The sequence below is a fragment of the Ranitomeya imitator genome, chromosome 2 (assembly GCF_032444005.1).
Source record: "Ranitomeya imitator isolate aRanImi1 chromosome 2, aRanImi1.pri, whole genome shotgun sequence".
Lineage (NCBI taxonomy): Eukaryota > Metazoa > Chordata > Amphibia > Anura > Dendrobatidae > Ranitomeya > Ranitomeya imitator.
The window spans coordinates 663,860,469-663,880,979 of record NC_091283.1 but is presented as its reverse complement, the minus strand read 5'-3'; the positions used below and the strand labels follow the sequence as shown (position 1 = coordinate 663,880,979).

At 43.1% G+C, this 20,511-nt stretch overlaps 1 protein-coding gene across 1 annotated transcript in view; it reads left to right on the top strand.

Moving 5' to 3' along the window:
- The window catches only part of LOC138665467 (E3 ubiquitin-protein ligase DTX4-like), a 112,112-nt gene that overhangs the window by 39,132 nt on the left and 52,469 nt on the right, over nt 1-20,511 (top strand). Inside the window, exon 2 of the mRNA XM_069752980.1 lies at nt 18,759-20,418. Coding sequence (XP_069609081.1) covers nt 18,759-20,418 — 1,660 coding nt within the window. The remainder of the gene's footprint in view (nt 1-18,758; nt 20,419-20,511) is intronic.

The following is a 20,511-nucleotide window of genomic DNA, read 5'->3' as shown; positions in this document are numbered from 1 at the left end:
CCAAAATTACCAGACCAAAGACCCTATTTTCCAATTGAGGAATCCATATCCTAATAAATCTTCCAGACCAATTTAGAACCAACTTCAAGGACCTCCCAACTGCCACAACAAGGGCACTGTGAAAAACTTAAATGCCTGAGACCCCCTACACTGCAATGTTATGGCCCTTTTAATCACATCCTGTAAACCCAAGGCCCACAGATCAGTGCCTACAGCATTCAAGTGCACACCATCAGCCAACCAAAAATCCCCCCCCTCTTTTTTGAACTCAAAATGGCGAACTGCAATGCCCTCATTTCAAGAATCTAATCCCAGTATCCCTAAACATTTCCGGTGCAGTGGGGTAAATAGGTATTTTGGCAAAAAGGAACCATCTTCATCTCATAACAAAGGTCCTTCCTGACTAGCCCTTAAGCATTAAAAAGCTGCAGACAATGTAAAATACACATAGTGAATTCCGGAACTGCTCCTAATATTACCTGTCTACATTTTCCTGCCTGATCCATTTTCGATTTTTGAATCCAAAATTCTATTCCCTGGGCTGTAGCAACAAGATCCACTGCTAAAAGTCCTCCAATCTGCTTCTTGCAAGGGGCCACAATCTCCCCAACTCTCGAGGCACCGAAGAAAGCGAGCAATAAAGTCCCATGGAAAAGACAGACCTCAAAGTTTGAACTACAAATTGATCCCAATTCCTTCCCTAACCGCTCCAACAAACCAAACAAAACTGGTCACCTAAAATCCTTGCAACTGCTACCACTATGAAAACCCCTCACTTTTTGTCAAATTCTTGTGACCCCGCAACTTGAAGCCAAAAGCTAAACCTGAAATGGCTTAAGAAAAAACTTACGGGGTATTGTCCCTTGTCACAGATTATCTACTTAGTATCAAGTATCTACTCTTATTCTGTCTAACACCACAACCTCTTCTGTAAATATGGAATCTGCACAGTACCACTTTCCTGCCCTGTAGACTGGATGTCATTTTCAGTATCTGTATTATTCTGTGTATATATACAACTGCACACTAGCACTTTTCGTGTCCTGTACATTGGGGGTAATTCTAAGTATTATGTCTGGCATTACATGAAGAGACAGAAGGATTTGTGCAAGCATTGGATGGCGTTGCCACCCGTCGCACGGAGGCAAATTACGAGGCCCTAGATGAATGGGGGGACGACTCACCGTCGGGGACACCGGTACACTATGGGGCTTGTGACTCGGAAGAGCCCAGTTAAAGTGCTGGGACTGTTACTCCCCCAAGTAGTCACCTCTGCTCATTCCCCGCAGCTCTAGTGTTTCAGCATCTTCTGACTCTTTGTGACATCTCAGGGCAGAGGTTGAGATGATGTCACTACAGTGTGCTCTCTGTGCTGACCACTGCAGAGAGTCAGAAGATGCTGAGAAGACCAGAGCTGCGGGCAATGGGAGAGGTATTTGATTTTTTTTTTATATATACTATATGGAGCAATATATGGAGCCCATTATACTGTATTGAGCAAAATAGGCTGTGTCTTTATTTCCAATATAACTATAGGATTAGTAATAAATAGGTGTCTTATAGACACCTCTCGATTAGTAAGTTGTGGGCTTGATGTCACCAGACAATGCAAAGATGACATCAACCCAATAAATATGAACCCCACTTGCCACTGCTACAGGGCAAGTCGGAAAAGCGAGGTAAAATGCCAGAACTGGTGCCTTTTCCGGGCTGCTATTTTCAGGCTGGGGGGTTTAATATCCATGCCCCCTTACCAGCTTGAGAATACCAGCCCTCAGCAGTCTGCGGTAGCAAGGTTTGTTGTCAAAAATGGGGGGGAACCCAAGCTGTTTTTTAAAATGATTTATTTAAATAATTAAAAAATATGGTGTGGAGACCCCTCTATTCTTGATAAACAGCCTTGCTGAAGCTGACAGATGAGGGCTGCAGCCCCCAGCTGTGAGTTTTGCCTGGCTGGTTATCAAAAATACGAGGGAACCCACACCGGGTTTTTTTAGTTATTTACAGCACAGGAGCCGGCTGATGAATACTCCCATCAGCCGCTCCTGCTCTCACTGTAATTAGTGGCAGCAGGCGTCGGCTGATGAGAGTAGAAGTCCCATCAGCTGATACCGGTGACCGGAGGTAAACTTTATACCTCCTATCACAGCTGGGCGCTCATGCAGTCTTTTGACAGTGTGGAAACCACAGCTGTCTGACCGCCGGTGATGATTTCACTGCTGATCAGAAGCAGTGTTTGCCGCGCTGTCATGCACATGACAGTGTGGCAAACAATGGATGTTCGTACCCCCCATTCAAGTAAATGGGGTCCGGGTTCGGATCCGAGTACTGTTCTAGTACCCGAACCCGAACTTTTTGTAGCTGTTCAGCCGAACCTGTTGGACTCAAACATCCAGGTGTCCGCCCATCTCTACTATGGGGCATTATATATGGACCATTATATTGTATAGAGCAATACACAGGGTCATTATACTGTATACTGTATAGAGCAATGTATGGGGCCCATTATGCAGGAACGAAAATGATCTAACTCAACAAGATTTATTATTGTTCATTTAAAAGTAAACATTTAAAAAAAACATAAACCAAAAATATTTGTAGAAAAGGGGGAGACATGGGAGGAAAAACATATATGAACACCAGACGCATTTTGAATAGGACATGTTCTTAAAGGGAACCTGTCACCCCGAAAATCGCGGGTGAGGTAAGCCCACCGGCATCAGGGGCTTATCTACAGCATTCTGTAATGCTGTAGATAAGCCCCCGATGTTACCTGAAAGATGAGAAAAAGATGTTATATTATACTCACCCAGGGGCTGGTCAGGTCGGATGGGCGTCTCCGGTCCGCTGCGGCGCCTCCCATCTTCATTACAAGATGTCCTCTTCTGATCTTCAGCCACGGCTCCTGCCCTCAAGAGGGCAGAGCAAAGTACGCCGGAGCCGGAGCCATGGCTGAAGATCAGAAGAGGACGTCTTGTAATGAAGATGGGAGGCGCCGCAGTGGACCGGAGACGCCCATCCGACCGGACCAGCAGCGGGACCGCCCCTGGGTGAGTATAATATAACGTCTTTTTCTCCTCTTTCAGGTAACATCGGGGGCTTATCTACAGCATTACAGAATGCTGTAGATAAGCCCCTGATGCCGGTGGGCTTACCTCACCCACGATTTTCGGGGTGACAGGTTCCCTTTAAACTTGGTGTGAATGAACACCATATCATGGAAGGAACCTTATTATTATTATTATACATTCTCATAGCGCCATTTATTCCATGGCGCTTTACATGTGAACGGGGCAAATATAGACAAGTACAATAAACATAAGGAAAGCAAGTACAGGAGGAAAGAGGACCCTGCACGCGAGGGCTCACAGTCTACAGGGGATGGGTGAGGATACACTAGGAGAGGGTAGAGCTGGTCAAGCGGCGGTTCAATAGGTTGAGGATTACTGCAGGCTGTAGGCTTTTCGTAAGAGGTAGGTCTTCAGGTTCCTTTTGAAGGTTTCCGTGGTAGGCGAGAGCCTGATGTGTTGGGGTAGAGAGTTCCAGAGTATGGGGGAAGCACGAGAGAAATCTTGTATATGGTTGTGGGAGGAAGAGATGACAGAGGAGTAAATAAGGAGATCTTCAGAGGATCGAAGGGTGCGGGAGACCATGTCACAGATGTATGGAGGAGACAGGTTGTGAATGGCTTTGTATGTCATTGTAAGGGTTTTGAACTCTAGCCTCTAGGCAATAGGAAGCCAATGAAGGGCCTGGCAGAGAGGAGAGGCTGGGGAATAACGGGGAGACAGGAGGATTAGTCGGGCAGCATCCCATCAGGTTAATTAGGAAAAAGGTGTGTGAGATTCAGGAAAAAGGAAAAAAAACATGCTAGAATAGCGAGAGAATTAACCTTTAATAAGTAAAAATAAAGAATGAAAATAAAAACAAAGAGATCTATAATAAAATTAATCATGTGACAAAATTTATTTCCCAATATTCAGACCTCGAGGACCCCGTGTATCTAGGACAAAGAACTAAAATGCTTCTCTACTATGTAATGTCACTTCTGTTACCACAGCGCACTTTTTTAAATATTTGTTCAATCGCATAGATTGAATAACTGGTTGTCTTTCTGTAATTACCATCCACAAAATGTTTACAAACATTAGACATAGTACGATTAGAAGGGTGTTACAGTAAATATCATAGAGGTGTATTTGTGTTTTGAGTTTTCTAGTTATGGAGCCTATATATTTTAGTTTACAGATGGTACTCTCTCTTGTATAGATAACATGATCTGTATTACAATTTAGGAAACTTGTGATAGGATAAATGCAGCTATTATCACTACTGGAAATAGTGGACATTTTAATGGCATGTACACAGGTTTTATAAGTAGCAGAGCCGAACTTGTGGAAAACACTAGCTGATAACCAGTTTTTATTAGTGGTAGTGGAGTGTGATTTAAAAAGAATGGGTGAAAGACAATTTTCGATGGTGGTGGCTTTACTAGAAACAACTCTATTGCCTTTATTCAATAGCTGATCTACTATATGATCATCTCTTCATATATTTAAATTCCGTTTGACAATGTTAGAAATAGCTGGAAAAAAGGTACTGCAGGTGAGTATTAAAGTAGGTGTCATGGAATTAGTCTCGGATTGGGCCCATTATACTGTGTGGAGCAATATATGGGGCCCATTATACTGTATGGAGCATTGTACAGTTGTGTGAAAAAGTGTTTGCCCCATTCCTGATTTCCTATTCTTTTGCATGTTTTTCACACTTACCGTACATTTTTTAGACCAAAACAATTTTATATATTAGAAAATACAACACAATTAAACACAAACGGCAGTTTTTAAATGAAGCTCTTTATTATTAAGGGGAAAAGAAATCCAAACGTACAGGGCCGCATCTACCAGCTCGGGTCACAGAAATTACTCAAGAAGAAAAAAAGCAGTCAAAAAGTCTCAAAATACATATAAACGTGAAAAACTTTATTAATAATACAATAACAGGTATAAAACATAGCAGGCGGGAAGATCCCCTCCGTCAAATCCAACACATACCAAAGGGACAGGTCAGGGTGCACGTGACTAACCCTAGAGAGATATCCAAAAACCTATATTAGGCAAGTAATTGCATCATGCAGATCAAGCATAGTATCGGACATCTATCATGGATCCATGTGACCAGGTTGTAAATACAAAGTTAGTCCGTTTACATACCGCAGTGGGAGGTCACAGTGGGAGGTCACACTGCACCTGCACGTCATTCCCGTCCACCCCGACGCGCGTTTTGGCGACAACCTTCTTCAGGGGCGTCAGCTCGGGTCACACCAGTGAAGTGAAGCCTTAGTCTTGAGTGAGGAAGAGGGATCTGATAGAGAGCAGACCAGAGAAATCGAGATGACTCGAGAAAGAAAGCCAACCTGAGTAAGAGTCGATCAGAGGAATTGAGAGAAAGGGAGCCGACCAGAGGGATCTGAGAAAGATAGACAACCTGAGAACTTGAGACCACCCGAGAAATGGAGCAGAGAAGGAAGGAGTTGATAGCTGAACCTGTATCAGGACAGACTTGTGAAAGTAGGTGATCTGGCTTATAGCCGCAACTACCAGCTTGATTCAGACCAGTGAAGTGAAACCTCAGTCTTCAGTGAGGAAGAGGGATCTGAGAGAGAGAGAGTTGACCAGAGAAATCGAGATGACTAGAGAAAGATTGTTACTACCGACATACTGACTAAGTGACAACGGAAAAATATTTAGAATTTAGAGTCCTCAGTGGTTGATACCTTTTAATGGCTAACTGAAAAGATGGTAACAAATTGCAAGCTTTCGAGACTACACAGGTCTCTTCATCAGGCAAAGACTAAAACAAATTCTGAAGAATCACATATTTATGCACAACATAGTATAGGAAAAAAAAAAAAAGGGGGAAAAAAACCATGGATAAGCCAGGTGACATGAAGCAGAATTACCATGGGTGATAAACAGTTACGTCCATAAATATTGGGCCAATTCTTAGATAAGGATTGTTTTATTGTCCTGTGATTAGGGTCTCTGTTGTAATGACCCTTCATGGTCTGAGGGGCAAGTTCCTTAGTTGATGTAAAAAGACATAAATCCATGTGACACATTCATTCCATCAGTGAGCGTGTCAAAGGTCGTCATAAAATTCCTGAGAAAAACTGTATCTTGGTACCGTGTTAGCCAGTGGATAGAATGAACTCCCATCGCCATACAATAAGAGAAAAAAGAATGGATCTACCGGTGGCAATACATTTCTGTCTCCCAAATCATAACATTATGGACATGAAATTACTTGTATTGAAAGGAAACTTCAAATCGCAGAAAGACAGGAGAGTCTGGGAATATAAACTGATGACGACCTTTGACACTCTTAATGCAGGAATGAATGTGTCACATGGATTTATGTCTTTTTATTTATATTTATGGACGTAACTGTTTATCACCCATGGTAATTCTGCTTCATGTCACCTGGCTTATCCATGGTTTTTTTTCCCCTTTTTTTTTTTTCCTATACTATGTTGTGCATAAATATGTGATTCTTCAGAATTTGTTTTAGTCTTTGCCTGATGAAGAGACCTGTGTAGTCTCGAAAGCTTGCAATTTGTTACCATCTTTTCAGTTAGCCATTAAAAGGTATCAACCACTGAGGACTCTCAATTCTAAATATTGAGAAAAACTGGACATTTTCTGCAAGAAATCCGCAAGAAATCCGCATGCGTTTTTGCCGCGGTTTTGCCGCTTTTTTGCTGCGGTTTTGGTGCGTTTTTGATGCGTTTCTTTCCGGACATTTCCCAATGCATTTTGTAGGGGGAAATCCGCAAAAAACCTGCAAAATTAATGAACATGCTGCGTTTTTTACCGCGATGCGTTTTTTTCGCGGAGAAAAACGCATCATGTGCACAAAACATGCAGAATTCATTCTAAATGATGGGATGCTTATTGTATGCCTCTGCCTATACACACATAGGAAGACACCCACCAGTCAAGATGAGTGGGGAGAGTAGAAGTCACAGGGGACCTGCCTCTTTACTATTCAGCTGCGAAGCATAGCCCACAGCCAGCTGACTTTTCAGACTATGTTCACTCTGAAGTGATAGAGCGTTTTATTGTTAAACACACATGGCTGCAATAACACAGTCAGTATCTGATTCCCACTGTCTATGAAATGGTCAGAAATGATCTGCTGTCAAGTTCCCTTTAAAATATGCACAAGCTTAATTTCTGGTTTAGATCTGTTGTATTAAGACTGTCTAGTCTAAGTTTGCATTGTCTAAGGATGGGTCCACACATGTCTGTCATCTGCCCCAGTCACAGGACCTTAAACAGCACCATGTGACCAGGCGACATAACCGGTCACATGGTGCTTCCGGGTCCTAAAGCCCTCATTCGCTGCGGCCCAGGCAGGGGATCAGAAGACACCAGTGCTAACTGGGGGAGCGCTGCGAGGTATAAAGCACAGCAAGAATAATAATATTTTTTTTATTTTGCTTATAGGCAGAGGTGAACCTAGCCACACTGCTGCCTGAGGTGAACTATAAAACGGCGCCCCCCCACAAACACATATACAGCCCCCCATACATTGCATGAGTGATAACTATTGTACATTCTACAATAGGTCATAAATCAGATAGTATAGTCCTCCATACAGTATTCTGGGCACCACATAGTGCCCCATACAGAATAGTGAGCCCCATATATTGCTCCATACAGTGTAATGAGCCCCATATATTGCTCCATACAGAATTATGGGCACCACATAGTCCTCCATACAGTATTGTGGGCACCGCATAGCGCTCCATACAGAATAACATGTCCCATGTATTGCTCCATACAGTATAATGAGTCCCATATATTGCTCCACACAGTATTTTGGGCACCATATAGTGCTCCATACAGTATAATGAGCCCCATATATTACTCCATACAGAATAATGAGCCCCAAAATATTGCTCCATACAGAATAATAAGCCACATATATTGTTCCATACAGTATAATGAGTCCCATACTTGTATATACATCATCACCAGCCCCAGCCCACTGAGCCCTGCATCTCTATATACATCAAGACCAGCCTCAGCCCACTGAACCCAGCAACACCTGTATATATCACCATCCCCAGCCCACTGAGCCCAGCACCACCTTTATATACATCATCCTAACCCCTGTATATACATCAGCCCAGCCACAGCCAGCCCCCAGCCCCTGTATAAACATCAGCCCAACCAGCCCCCAGCCCCTGTATATACATACATTAGCCCAGCCACAGCCAGCACCTGTATATACATCAGCCAGCCCCCAACCCCTGTATATACATCAGCCCAGCCACAGCCAACCCTTATATATACATCAACCCAGCCACAGCCAACCCCTCTGTATACATCAGCCTAGCCACATCCAGCCCCCAGCTCCTGTATATACATCAGCCCAGCCACAGCCAACACTTATATATACATCAACCCAGCCACAGCCAACCCCCAGCCCCTCTATATACGTCAGCCCAGCCCCTGCCAACCCCCAGCCCCTATGTAAACATCAGCCCAGCCACAGCTAGCCCCAAGTCCCTGTATATACAGCCGCCCAGCTGCAGCCAGCCCCTGTATATACATCAGCCCAGCCTCAGCCGGCCAACAGCCTCTGTGTATACATCAGCCCAGCCACAGCCAGCCCCTGGGTATACATCAGCCCAGCCACAGCCAGCCCCCAGCTCGTGTATACATCAGCCCAGTAACAGACAGCCCCCATATATACATCAGCCCAGCCACAGCCAACCCCAGCCCCTTTGTATACATCAGCCCAGCCACAGCCAGCCCCTGTGTATACATCAGCCTAGCCACAGCCAACCCCCAGCCCCTGTATATACATCAGCCTAGCCACAGCCAACCCCCAGCCCCTGTGTATACATCAGCCTAGCCACAGCCAACCCCCAGCCCCTGTATATACATCAGCCTAGCCACAGCCAACCCCCAGCCCCTGTATATACATCAGCCCAGCCACAGCCAGCCCCCAGCCCCTGTATATATATCAGTCCAGCCCCAGCTCAGCACCAGTAGCGATTGCCTCAGGAGTTCGTGGGTGCTAGGAGCTCCTCCGGATGCCTGAGACCTGATCCTGATACGTTCAGCGGCGCACTGCAGCCAGGAGCAGGAGACGGGGAGAGCAGAGCACTCTCTCTCCACCCATAAAGAACGTCCTGACATTCAATGCCAGGTGTTCTTAACCTCTCTGTGCAGGGCACCCTGGCCACTGACACTGATGAGCGCACCTATAAAGCAAAAACAGGTGGCCAGGCCACATCAGGATAGGTGCGCGGCGCGCCCCTGCTTCAAGGGGGGGGCAGCTGCCCATCCCTGCCCCACAGTGGGTACACCCATGCTCCAGGGTGCAAGAAAAGCTATGTTCTGTATTCACCCGAAATGTCTTCGGCAGGCCGGGCTTTCCTGCTCAGTTACTGACCGAGATGGCCGACATCAGTTTTTATTGTTTATTCCAGCAGCTCCTGGCCAGTCAGGTTAGGTGAACAGAGAAATACACGTTCATGATGCCTGATCCAACGCTGCGCTCACTCGTCGTCTGTCTGGAGCAGACGTCTTTACCCAGCCTACTAGGAGTCAGCTGGAACTGCTGATAAACTGCTATAGATGGCAGCTGACATATTAAAAATCCTGACAGTGCACTGTATAAAGCTTACCATTTTGCTACATGTTTGCTAAATAATGGTATTTAGTAACATTTACAATATTTAATGTATTTTATTTATTTTATTGCATTTCTCGGCGAACCTCTTTTAGTACTGTCTTTACTGACAGTCATGTGACAGTTATGTCACATGACCTTTTCAGCCAATCAGCGGACACTTATAGAATGCAGCCTTTACTACTCCATCAGAGTGGATGGGTGTCTGTGTAATACATACAGTTGAAACCAGAAGTTTACATACACTATATAAAATGACACATATGCATGTTTTTCGCAACATCTGACATGAAATCAGAATAAATCTTTCCTGTTTTAGGTCAATTAGGATTTCCATAATTACTAATTTTTGCCAAATACCAGAATAATGAGAGAAAGAGAATGCTTTAAGGCATTTTTATTACTTGCTGCAAAAGTCAAAAGTTTACATACACTAAGGTTACTATGCCTTTAAACAATTCTGGACTGCCCGTATGATTAAGTCATGTGTTTGGAAGCTTCTGTGGATGTATTTTAGTGCACACCTGAAACACACTGCTTCTATGTGTTGCATCATGGGAAAGTCTGGCTCATGCTTGGGTACAATATCAAGATACCTGAAGGTGCCTCGTTCATCTGTACAAAATATTATACCCAAGTACAAACAAGATGGGAATGTCCAGCCATCATACTGCTCAGGAAGGAGACAGGTTTTGTGTTCCAGCGATGATGCTTTGGTCCGACATGTGCATATCAACCCAAGGACAAAAGCAGAAGACCTTGTGAAGAGCATGGTGGAAGCTAAAAAGATTGTGTCAATATCCACAGTGAAATCAGTACTGCATCAACATGGGCTGAAAGGCCACTGTGTCAGGAAGAAGCCATTACTCCAAAGGAAACCTAAAAAGCCAGATTAATATTTGCAAATGCACACAGGAACAAATACCTTAATTTTTGGAGACCTGTCCAATGGTCTGATGTTACTAAAATTGAACTTTTTAGGCATAATGAGCATCGTTAGATTTGGAGGGAAAAGGGAGACGCTTGAAAGCCTAAGAACACCATCCCAACTGTGAAACATGGGGGTGGCAGCATCATATTGTCGGGTTGTTTTTCTGCTCAAGGGAGTGGTGCACTTCACAAAATAGATACAATCAAGAGAAAAGAGACCTACAAACCTGGATCAGTTGGACTAGTTTTGTCAAGGAATGGGCCCAAATTCCGACCTACTATTGTGAGAAGCTTGTGGAAGGATATCCCAAACATTTGACCCAAGTCATTCAGTTTAAGGGCATTGGTACCAAATACTAATAAAATGTATGTAAACTTTTAACTTTCAGCAAGTAATAAAAATCGCCTTAAAACATTCCCTCTCTCTCATTATTCTGGCATTTGTCAAATATTAATAATTTTGGTAATCCAAATTGACCTAAAACGGGAAAGGTTTATTCTGATTTCATGTCAATATTGAGAAAAACATGAATGTGTGTCTCTTTATGTAGTGTATGTAAACTTCTAGTTTCAGCTGTAGCTCATCCACTTTACTGATTTAAATATAGTTCTAATGTAAACCAATAGAGCAATATTTAAGTACTTTTTTTTTTTAAGAACGCAGCATGTGTGGCTGCCATTAGTCTTACAGAGAGACTATAGATGTCTTTGAAAAGTCATTCAACGGATACTTAAGTATTCAAAATGTATTTGTATTGGATCAGTATTTTCATTTATGATCTGATTTTGCCCAAAATAAATAGCAACACATAGAATTTCAGATGTTAAAACATATCAGATACTGGTAGAATACTTAGAAAACACTGATGGAATAGAATGCATCCTTTTTATTGTGGATCTGTGTTACATGAAAGACCAGGGACACACACATACAATGCTCTCCTCTGAGTGCTACAACTGGGTTTCGGCCATAATCCACAAAAAACAGGATCCTGACAACCCTGACACAACCCCAATGGAGCCATTCACTATTAGTAAGCTGACAGAGCCACTATGGACATTGTCTGGCCTCCATCCGGCATGGTCGGTATTTTTCACAAGGTCATAGTGCTTAATACAGTAGCGTAGCTACCGGGGGGCAGAGGAGGCAGTTGCCCTGGGCCCCGCGATCTAAGGGGACCCACCGGGAGCTACGCTATGTTTTTGTATCGGCGAGCACATTGCGCTGATACAGCTACATTCTGCGGCAGAGCAGGGAGAATCGATCTCCCTGTTCTGCCACTCCGCCGCTATGAGGTCCCTGAGGAGGTGGTGGGGGGCCGTGTGCCAGCAGTGGGCCCCCCGCTCATCATCGCAGGGTCAACTGTATCGGCTGGATGCCGATACAGCTGACCGCATTGATGAGAGAAGGAGCATTACGCTCCCTCTCCCATCATCCCCCTGTCAGAGTGTGACATCACCGATGCTGACACTGACAGGGGGTCGCGATGATGTCAGTACTTCCCGCCCGTGGTCCGGTCAGAGCACCACGGGAACAAGAACAGGGAGGAAGAGAGGTGAGTATTGTATTTATTTTTTATTGAGGTGCATTATACTGTACTGGCTGCCTAATGGGGGTGCATTATACTGTACTGGCTGCCTAATGGGAGTGCATTATACTGTACTGGCTGCCTATGGAGGTGCATTATACTGTACTGGCTGCCTAATGGGGGTGCGTTATACTGTACTGGCTGTCTATGGGGGTGCATTATACTGTACTGGCTGCCTAATGGGGGTGCGATACTGTACTGGCTGCCTAATGGGGGTACATTATACTGTACTGACTGCCTAATGGGGGTGCGTTATACTGTACTGGCTGCCTAATGGGGGTGCATTATACTGTACTGAATGCCTAATGGGGGTGCATTATACTGTACTGGCTGCCTAATGGGGGTGCATTATACTGTACTGACTGCCTAATGGGGGTGCGTTATACTGTACTGAATGCCTAATGGGGGTGCATTATACTGTACTGGCTGCCTAATGGGGGTGCATTATACTGTACTGAATGCCTAATGGGGGTGCATTATACTGTACTGGCTGCCTAATGGGGGTGCATTATACTGTACTGGCTGCCTAATGGGGGTGTATTATACTGTACTGGCTGTCTATGGAGGTGCATTATACTGTACTGACTGCCTAATGGGGGTGCGTTATACTGTACTGGCTGTCTATGGGGGTGCATTATACTGTACTGAATGCCTAATGGGGGTGCGTTATACTGTACTGGCTGCCTAATGGGGGTACATTATACTGTACTGAATGCCTAATGGGGGTGCATTATACTGTACTGGCTGCCTAATGGGGGTGCATTATACTGTACTGACTGCCTAATGGGGGTGCATTATACTGTACTGGCTGCCTAATGGGGGTGCATTATACTGTACTGGCTGCCTAATGGGGGTGCATTATATTGTACTGACTGCCTAATGGGGGTGCATTATATTGTACTGGCTGCCTAATGGGGGTGCATTATACTGTACTGAATGCCTAATGGGGGTGCATTATACTGTACTGGCTGCCTAATGGGGGTGCATTATACTGTACTGACTGCCTAATGGGGGTCCATTATACTGTACTGGCTGCCTAATGGGGGTGCATTATACTGTACTGACTGCCTAATGGGGGTGCATTATATTGTACTGGCTGCCTAATGGGGGTGCATTATACTGTACTGGCTGCCTATGGGGGTGCATTATACTATACTGGCTGCTTATGGAGGTGCATTATTCTATACTGGCTGCCTATGAGAGTGCTTTATACCATACTGGCTGCCTATGGGGCTGCATTATACTGTACTGGCTGCCTATGGGGAATGTATATACTATACTGAGGACTATCTGGCACATTATACTACACCACGTTCCAAATTATTGTGCAAATGATATTTTTCTTAGATTTTCCTAAACGGTCGGTGCAAATGACAGTCAGTCTAATAAAAGTTATCACCGTTTAGAGTATACATCAAATTTTATTGAAGAAACCTCCCAATGATAACACATACAAAGGGGAGAGGCAATAAAGCCAGAAAAAACAACCACAAATAGTCCATATACAAATAGATATCAAGAATACTTTATTTGGGGTAATATAAAGGACAGTAGAGAATACAGATCTAAAAGGTGATGCAAACGGAAGACATCCATTGCAAAAAAGTACAAAAAACAAGCAAGTGTGAACGGACACTGAGAACCCTCACATCAGATATAATAATGCTCTACACCATGGGACAAATGCAACAATGGTCTAATAAATATAGAGTAAAATGTCACCATAAATGTAAGTCTGAATTTACAGACTACACAAAAACCCTCATAGTGTTAGGCCAGATATAACTTCGTTAGCAGCAGCATGTTAGGATATATAGGAAAATTCCCAATCAAATCCACCCAAATATAATAGAGACATTACATACCACAGCTGCAAGATGTGAGGGTACACAGGGGCTGCGCACACACCCCAACGATCGTTTCGGACACTCTCCTTCCTCAGGGGGCGTGATGATAAGTGTCTGAAGCGGGCATTAAATAGCGGTGACCGCCGGAAGTTATCCTGTTTAGCCCTGGAAATGTCAATAAATCCATAGTGATGAATTTACAAAATACATATGTATAGCAAAATCTTGTGCAGCGCAGCGCAGGGTGTCCCCATGTCCCGGCACAAGCCCCTCGTCTCACCACGGTAGGAAAAAACACAGGGCCCTATGTACTTCACCACCGGGCGGGCAAAGGGGCAAGCGCCGAGAAAAGGGGGCAGATCCAGCTCCACGCATGCGCAAGAGGGGCAGAGAGATGGGAACCACCATTACAAGTGAGGGCAGAAGGTAGGGAACAGAATGGCATACATGATAATAACCACAGGAGATAGGAAATACTAAAACGGACCATAAATAGACAGAGGAAGAACCAAGGCTAGGAAGTAATATATATTGTATAAAGGGAATATTCCCATATAATAACCATAGGTTCCCCCCAATCATATGAACATATCTAAAGAGATTCACAATAACTCCCAGAATATCAATGGACATAAGCGAGATTTCATACACAGATAACAAGCAATATAGGCAATTGCCAAAAAAGGGGAAAGTTGCATTTAACAACTATGGACAAAAAACTTTTCATATATATCATATTAATAGTGTATAACTGTGAAAATTCACAAAAAGTCCATAGTAACCAAGATATATGTAACACTCAGAGATACATTAGTTGTGGATCATGACAACCCTACAGGAAAAATAATCCGTAGTCCATACTATCCAGAGAATATAAAAATTGCAGGAACATTGATTGTAGATCATAATATCCCTCCAGACAGGTAGCGTGGTCCTCATATGCCTCATGAGATGTTTCCTAAAATGCTGAATCCACGCCGTGTTGATGGGCAATCACACCAAAAAACGCCACGCTTAAGCAGACGAAAATAGGATCCAATATAAACACCAATTACCAAAAAGAAAAAGAAAAAACTGTAAAAAAGGATAAAAAGCGTTAAAATTTTCTATCCCAATGATAACAGTATAATCTCCAAAATGAATAAAAACTCTAAATGCACTGTTCCAAATTATTAGGCAAAGCAGAATTTCTAAACATTTGATATGTTTTAAAGAACTGAAAATGCTCATTTGTGGAATTTGCAGCATTAGGAGGTCACATTCACTGAACGAAAAAGCTACTTAACTCCAAAACCTCCTAACAGGCCAAGTTACATGTTAACATAGCAACGCTTCTTTGATATCACCTTCACAATTCTTGAATCCATTGAACTTGTGCGTTTTTTGGAGAGTTTCTGCTTGTATTTCCTTGCATGAAATCAGAATAGCTTCCCAGGGCTGCTGCTTTCATGTGAATGTGATTCCTCCGGTTCTCCGATGGGCCAGTCCGAGCCTACTTCACAGTATGATGATGACGCTTAAGTGTTCGTGAAGTATCTAATGTTTTCATACTTTATCCAAGGCATTGCACTATTTAACGCTTTTCAGCAGCAGAGAGATCCTTTTTATTTCCCATATTTCTTGACACCTTTGGCCTGCTTAATAATGTGGAACATCATTTTAAGTAGTTTGCCTTTAATTAGAATCACCTGGAAAATTGATTATTACATATGTTTAAGATTGATTTCAGTGAACCATTGAGCCCTGAGACACAATACCATCCACAAGTTTATTTGAAAAACAAAACAAATAAATCTTTATGACACTTAAATTAAATTTGCATAATAATTTTGAACACAGTGGAGGCTACCTAGGGGGCAATCATACAGTGTGTGGATCACAGCGAAGGAGCCATCACACATTGTTGGGGCCATCAAGCAGTTTGGGGGCTACTAAAGGGTCAGTATACTGTGTGGGGATACATTACAGTGAGGGGGCATTATACTGTGTATAAGAGAGCATCATACTGTGTATAGGAGAGCTGTACAGAGGGAGACTCGGGACATTATTCAATGTTAAGTGGGCACTTATTGTAATAGGGGATCTCAGGCTACTGTGACTATCAAAGGGGCACACAGGGCAATATTACTTTTTAGGGAGCAAAATATGGGCAGTGTTTTCTAGGGCACTTGCGCCTAGCATTACTATATTCTAGAGGTTTGCTTTAGAATTTAGAGGGCACAGAGAACCACACAGCAGGTGCAGTAATAGGGACACATTTGTGCAGATTGGGAATAAATGGTCACATGCTGAAAATATGAGAAGTGAAATGTGTCTTTGTTGTATTCTCTGCAGACGAGTCCTGGGTGGAAGAAGTTGTGTTGGTCTGGGTCAGATGGAAAAGACCGGGAAAGTGAACAACGCCATCAGAAAGAACACCCTCTGCAAGTCACCATCTGTAAGGCTACGTTTAGACTAGCGTTGTGCTAGTGTGCGTCGGGTTAGCGTCGGGCGACGCAGCGGCGACGCACGCGTCATGCGCCCCTATGTTTAACATGGGGGACGCATGCGTTTTTGTTTGTTGCTTTTTTTTTTCCGACGCATGCGTCTTTTTTGCCGCAAGCGTCGGACCAAGAAAACGCAACAAGTTGCATTTTTCTTGCGTCCGATTGTCAGCAAAAAACGACGCACGCGTCGCAAAACGCAGCGTTTTTGCGTGCGCTTTGCCGCGTTTTTGCGTGCATCGTGCGTTGCGTCGCCGACGCAGCGGCGCACAACGCTAGTCTGAACGTAGCCTAACTGTACTTCGATCTGTTATATGTTCTGCAGGATTGGTATCTACCATTGACCATATGGTGGTAATATCAATGTTGGTCTTTATATAGACGTTATATTCAGCAACAGCGTGATCATCTGCTATCCACTATTAGGGTGCTTCACACAGTTGTAATGAAGGTTACCTGGTTAGGGGCCCACTCAGAAACTTCGCCCCCTGAACCAAAACCCTAGCTGCGCCTCTGGCCTAATACAAGGCTAAACGGGGAGCCTAGCCTTACTGACATACGGTAGATCAATACATTTGTCATATAATAATACAAAGGCATGGTAAAGAATCGTATGGGTGTTTCACGCTATTGGTAAGCCCTGCACATAAATGTGCCTTAGTGTCATCCCACTCAGGTAATTGTAACCAAGGTCCTTGAATAGCAATTAGGGTTTAACTTGGAAGAATGTGTGTTCTTTCTCTCTGATGTCCCTCATGAAAGAAAGTCCCACAGCTCCCAGAGCAAATGATGGGAGTCTTTCTTGTAGGGCTGCAAGCTTCTCGAACAAAGAGGGGATAGATTTTTCAAAAAGGAGAGACGTCAATTCTCAAGCTCTTTCAGAAAATCCGATTGCATTTGGAGGCAAACAATAGTGAATAAGGCTGGGGCAGTTCACATTAAACAATTTGTCACAATATCCTAACAAAATCAATGGGAATGGTAATCAATGACTATGCAAAATAAGGAAAGACTGAGAAAACCGGTAGAAAACTGCATGTAGAAAGTACGGCTGCTTTACCATGAAAGACGTGGCGTGGTGTGATGGCAGATTGTGACAATGTGTTGTCATATCATCACAAATCATAAAAACATGTTTAATTCCTCATAATACTTTCATAAAGTCAAAGGAATGGCAGTCTTCTGCTGAGGGGCAACCACACGTTTGCCCTTCTTCTGTTAAACAATGAGTTAGGGTCATTGTAGTTTTTTATTCAATAAGCTAATATTTGTAATTATTTGTTATATTATTGTAACAGTATTTTGGTACAGAGATTATTTTTTCATGATCAAACTTCTCACATCACTCAATCTGCACCTCTGAAACACAATGGGTTTTCACAGCAGGTAGAGGTCTAATGACAGGTCATAGGGTTTTTCGCCATGAAAAGACTCTTTTTCGTTACCATACTTACAATCTGGGTTCACATCTTGTATTTTTTATGTGGTAATGAAAGCAGATGAGTAGTAGAACAAACTTTTCTTAATATCAAGTTCTGTACTTTGATTTTGGCAAATGTTTGAAATTGCGCACATTATAGAGACAGATGTAACATTTCAGTGGTTTCTGCTAGTGAATTTTATAGCAGAAAGATAACTGCTAATGAGTTAAAGATTCTTTCACCAACATTTGTTCTGCCATCTAGGAGCAGCATGATGTAGAGGCAAATACCCTAATTCCAGTGATAAGTCACTAATTTCACTGCTTGTTACAGTTTAGATAAAATTATTTTTCTGCTGCAGATCTACCAGATCTCTCAATGCTGAGCTCTGTATAATCTCACCCACACCACTGATTGGCAGCTTTCTGTGTACACTGTGCATAGGCAGAAAGCTGTCATTCAGTGGCGGGGAAGGGTTTATACAGAACTTATGAATCTGGAGGGCTAACTGGCATCAGTTTTAGTATTCCTCTAGTGATAATCTCCTGCTGATAAAACAGTGATTTCATCAAAACTACAGCAGGTAGACCGGGTCTGTGTCTCTGTACTAGATGGCAAAACCTAGTTGTGCTCAACATACTTTGTCAGAATAGTTGTTTACCTGGCCAAAAAGTTTTAATGAGACCCCTTTTTCTTTTGTTTTTATGAGCTTTTTGAATATCTACATTATTAGTATTGTGGACATTTAATATACTGACCTCTTAATTTTTTTCCATTCAGGTACCCTCTATCCAGCAAGAAGAGTGACCTTTCCCCTGTACAGTGCACCTGGACAAGGCATAATATGGGAAAGTGAGGAGCTCCCAGGGCATTGGGTCCCATTTGAAACCCAATTGTCAGTTTTGATCCAGGAAGCTTTTGAGAAACAGCGGCAAGGTGTTCGTCTTGGAGATCCCAGCAGTGGGTCGCATATATGCCTTCAAACCATGACTCAAGTCAAATTTCCTTCACAAAAGAGAGTAAGAGTCCGTGCTCGAGCTCACACTCCTTACCCTACAGCAGGAATCCAGTGTCCTTCAGCTAAATTTCAGCCTGTGATTTCCCAACTTCTTACAAATGGAAAATCAAAATCTGGATTATATCCTATTTACAAAATTCCTGTGAATCCCAGTCAGGAGCTATTGCATTTAAATAAATTGCTAGTGAACACCAACCAAGGACTTATGAACTCTGCCAGAGCTAGCTCCAACAAAGAACTAATAGATATTGACACAAGCAAGACATTAATGAATTTGAACAATTTAGTACTTAGCAGAAATCAGGTGAATATGAACTCGCACCCACAGACAGTTCCCTCCAGACAAGACCCTGGGAACTACAATTATAGGATGACAGATACGGAGCATGTGTTGGGTAACTCAGATAGTGAAATCCTGAACTCTAACCAGATATTAATGAACTTTAATCATGGGGTGGTAAATTATAGCAATGGACCATTACAATCCAGTCATGAACTTGTGCATTCTAATGATCTTTCAGTAGAATGTAATCGAGGTTTGGAAAATGCCAGCAATGAATTAATTAATTTTGAAGCAAGCGTAATAAACCAAAACAATAGGCCATCCTATTGTAATAAAACCACTCCAACTAATTCCAGTCCATGGTCAGAGAAAACAAAATCATTGCTTCTTGAGTCTAACACAATGATCCAGCCACAATGGGCACACGTGAGTCCTAATTGTAGACGAGGTAATCAAAGTCCGGTTTTATCACCTTCTAAACCTAGACATGAAGTGTCAGAGTCCATGCCTTCAAATTATATAGCTCCTAGACCTGGAGACTATAGAAATGAATTGAACAGATCAATTTCTAGACCAGAAGAAACTAGGCCTGAATTTCTCCGATCAAATTCTAGACCATTTGATAATTCTAAAATTACCAGGTCTAATTCTCAACTCTCTGACTGTAGACCTGTGTTAATCAGATCGATCTCTAAATCAGGATGTGACAGATCTGACTCAAGACAAGCAAATTTTAGACCTGTGCTAGCTAAATCAGAATCACAGTATGATAATGCTCTCATCACGATAGGAAATTCAGACTGTGGAAATGTGGGCTCTAGACCTGGGTTTGTCAGATCTAATTCCAGACCTTCAGATGTCAAGCCTGAGTTTGTTAGGTCCCAGTCGAGATCTACTGACTTAAAGCCTCGTCTAGCAAGTCCTCATCCTAACTTCAGCCACTCAAAATCTACCATAGCTGGCAAAGGTTTATCTCGATCAACTTCGCTGAGAAGAAAAATGAGCCCCCCTCCCTGTACTTGCCCACAGTGTCTTCTGGTACAAAGTGTAAAATCAGCCAGTTGGCCTGGACGCCAGATGGAAAGCAATGGATCATGGCTTGATGGTCATCGAATTCAAAAGGACAAGAACATAACTAGGTAAATGAGGATTATTGCTTAAATATTCGGCATGTTATTATCTGTTTGTTTGCAGCAGTCAACACATATCTAGTATCAGGCATAACACCAAAA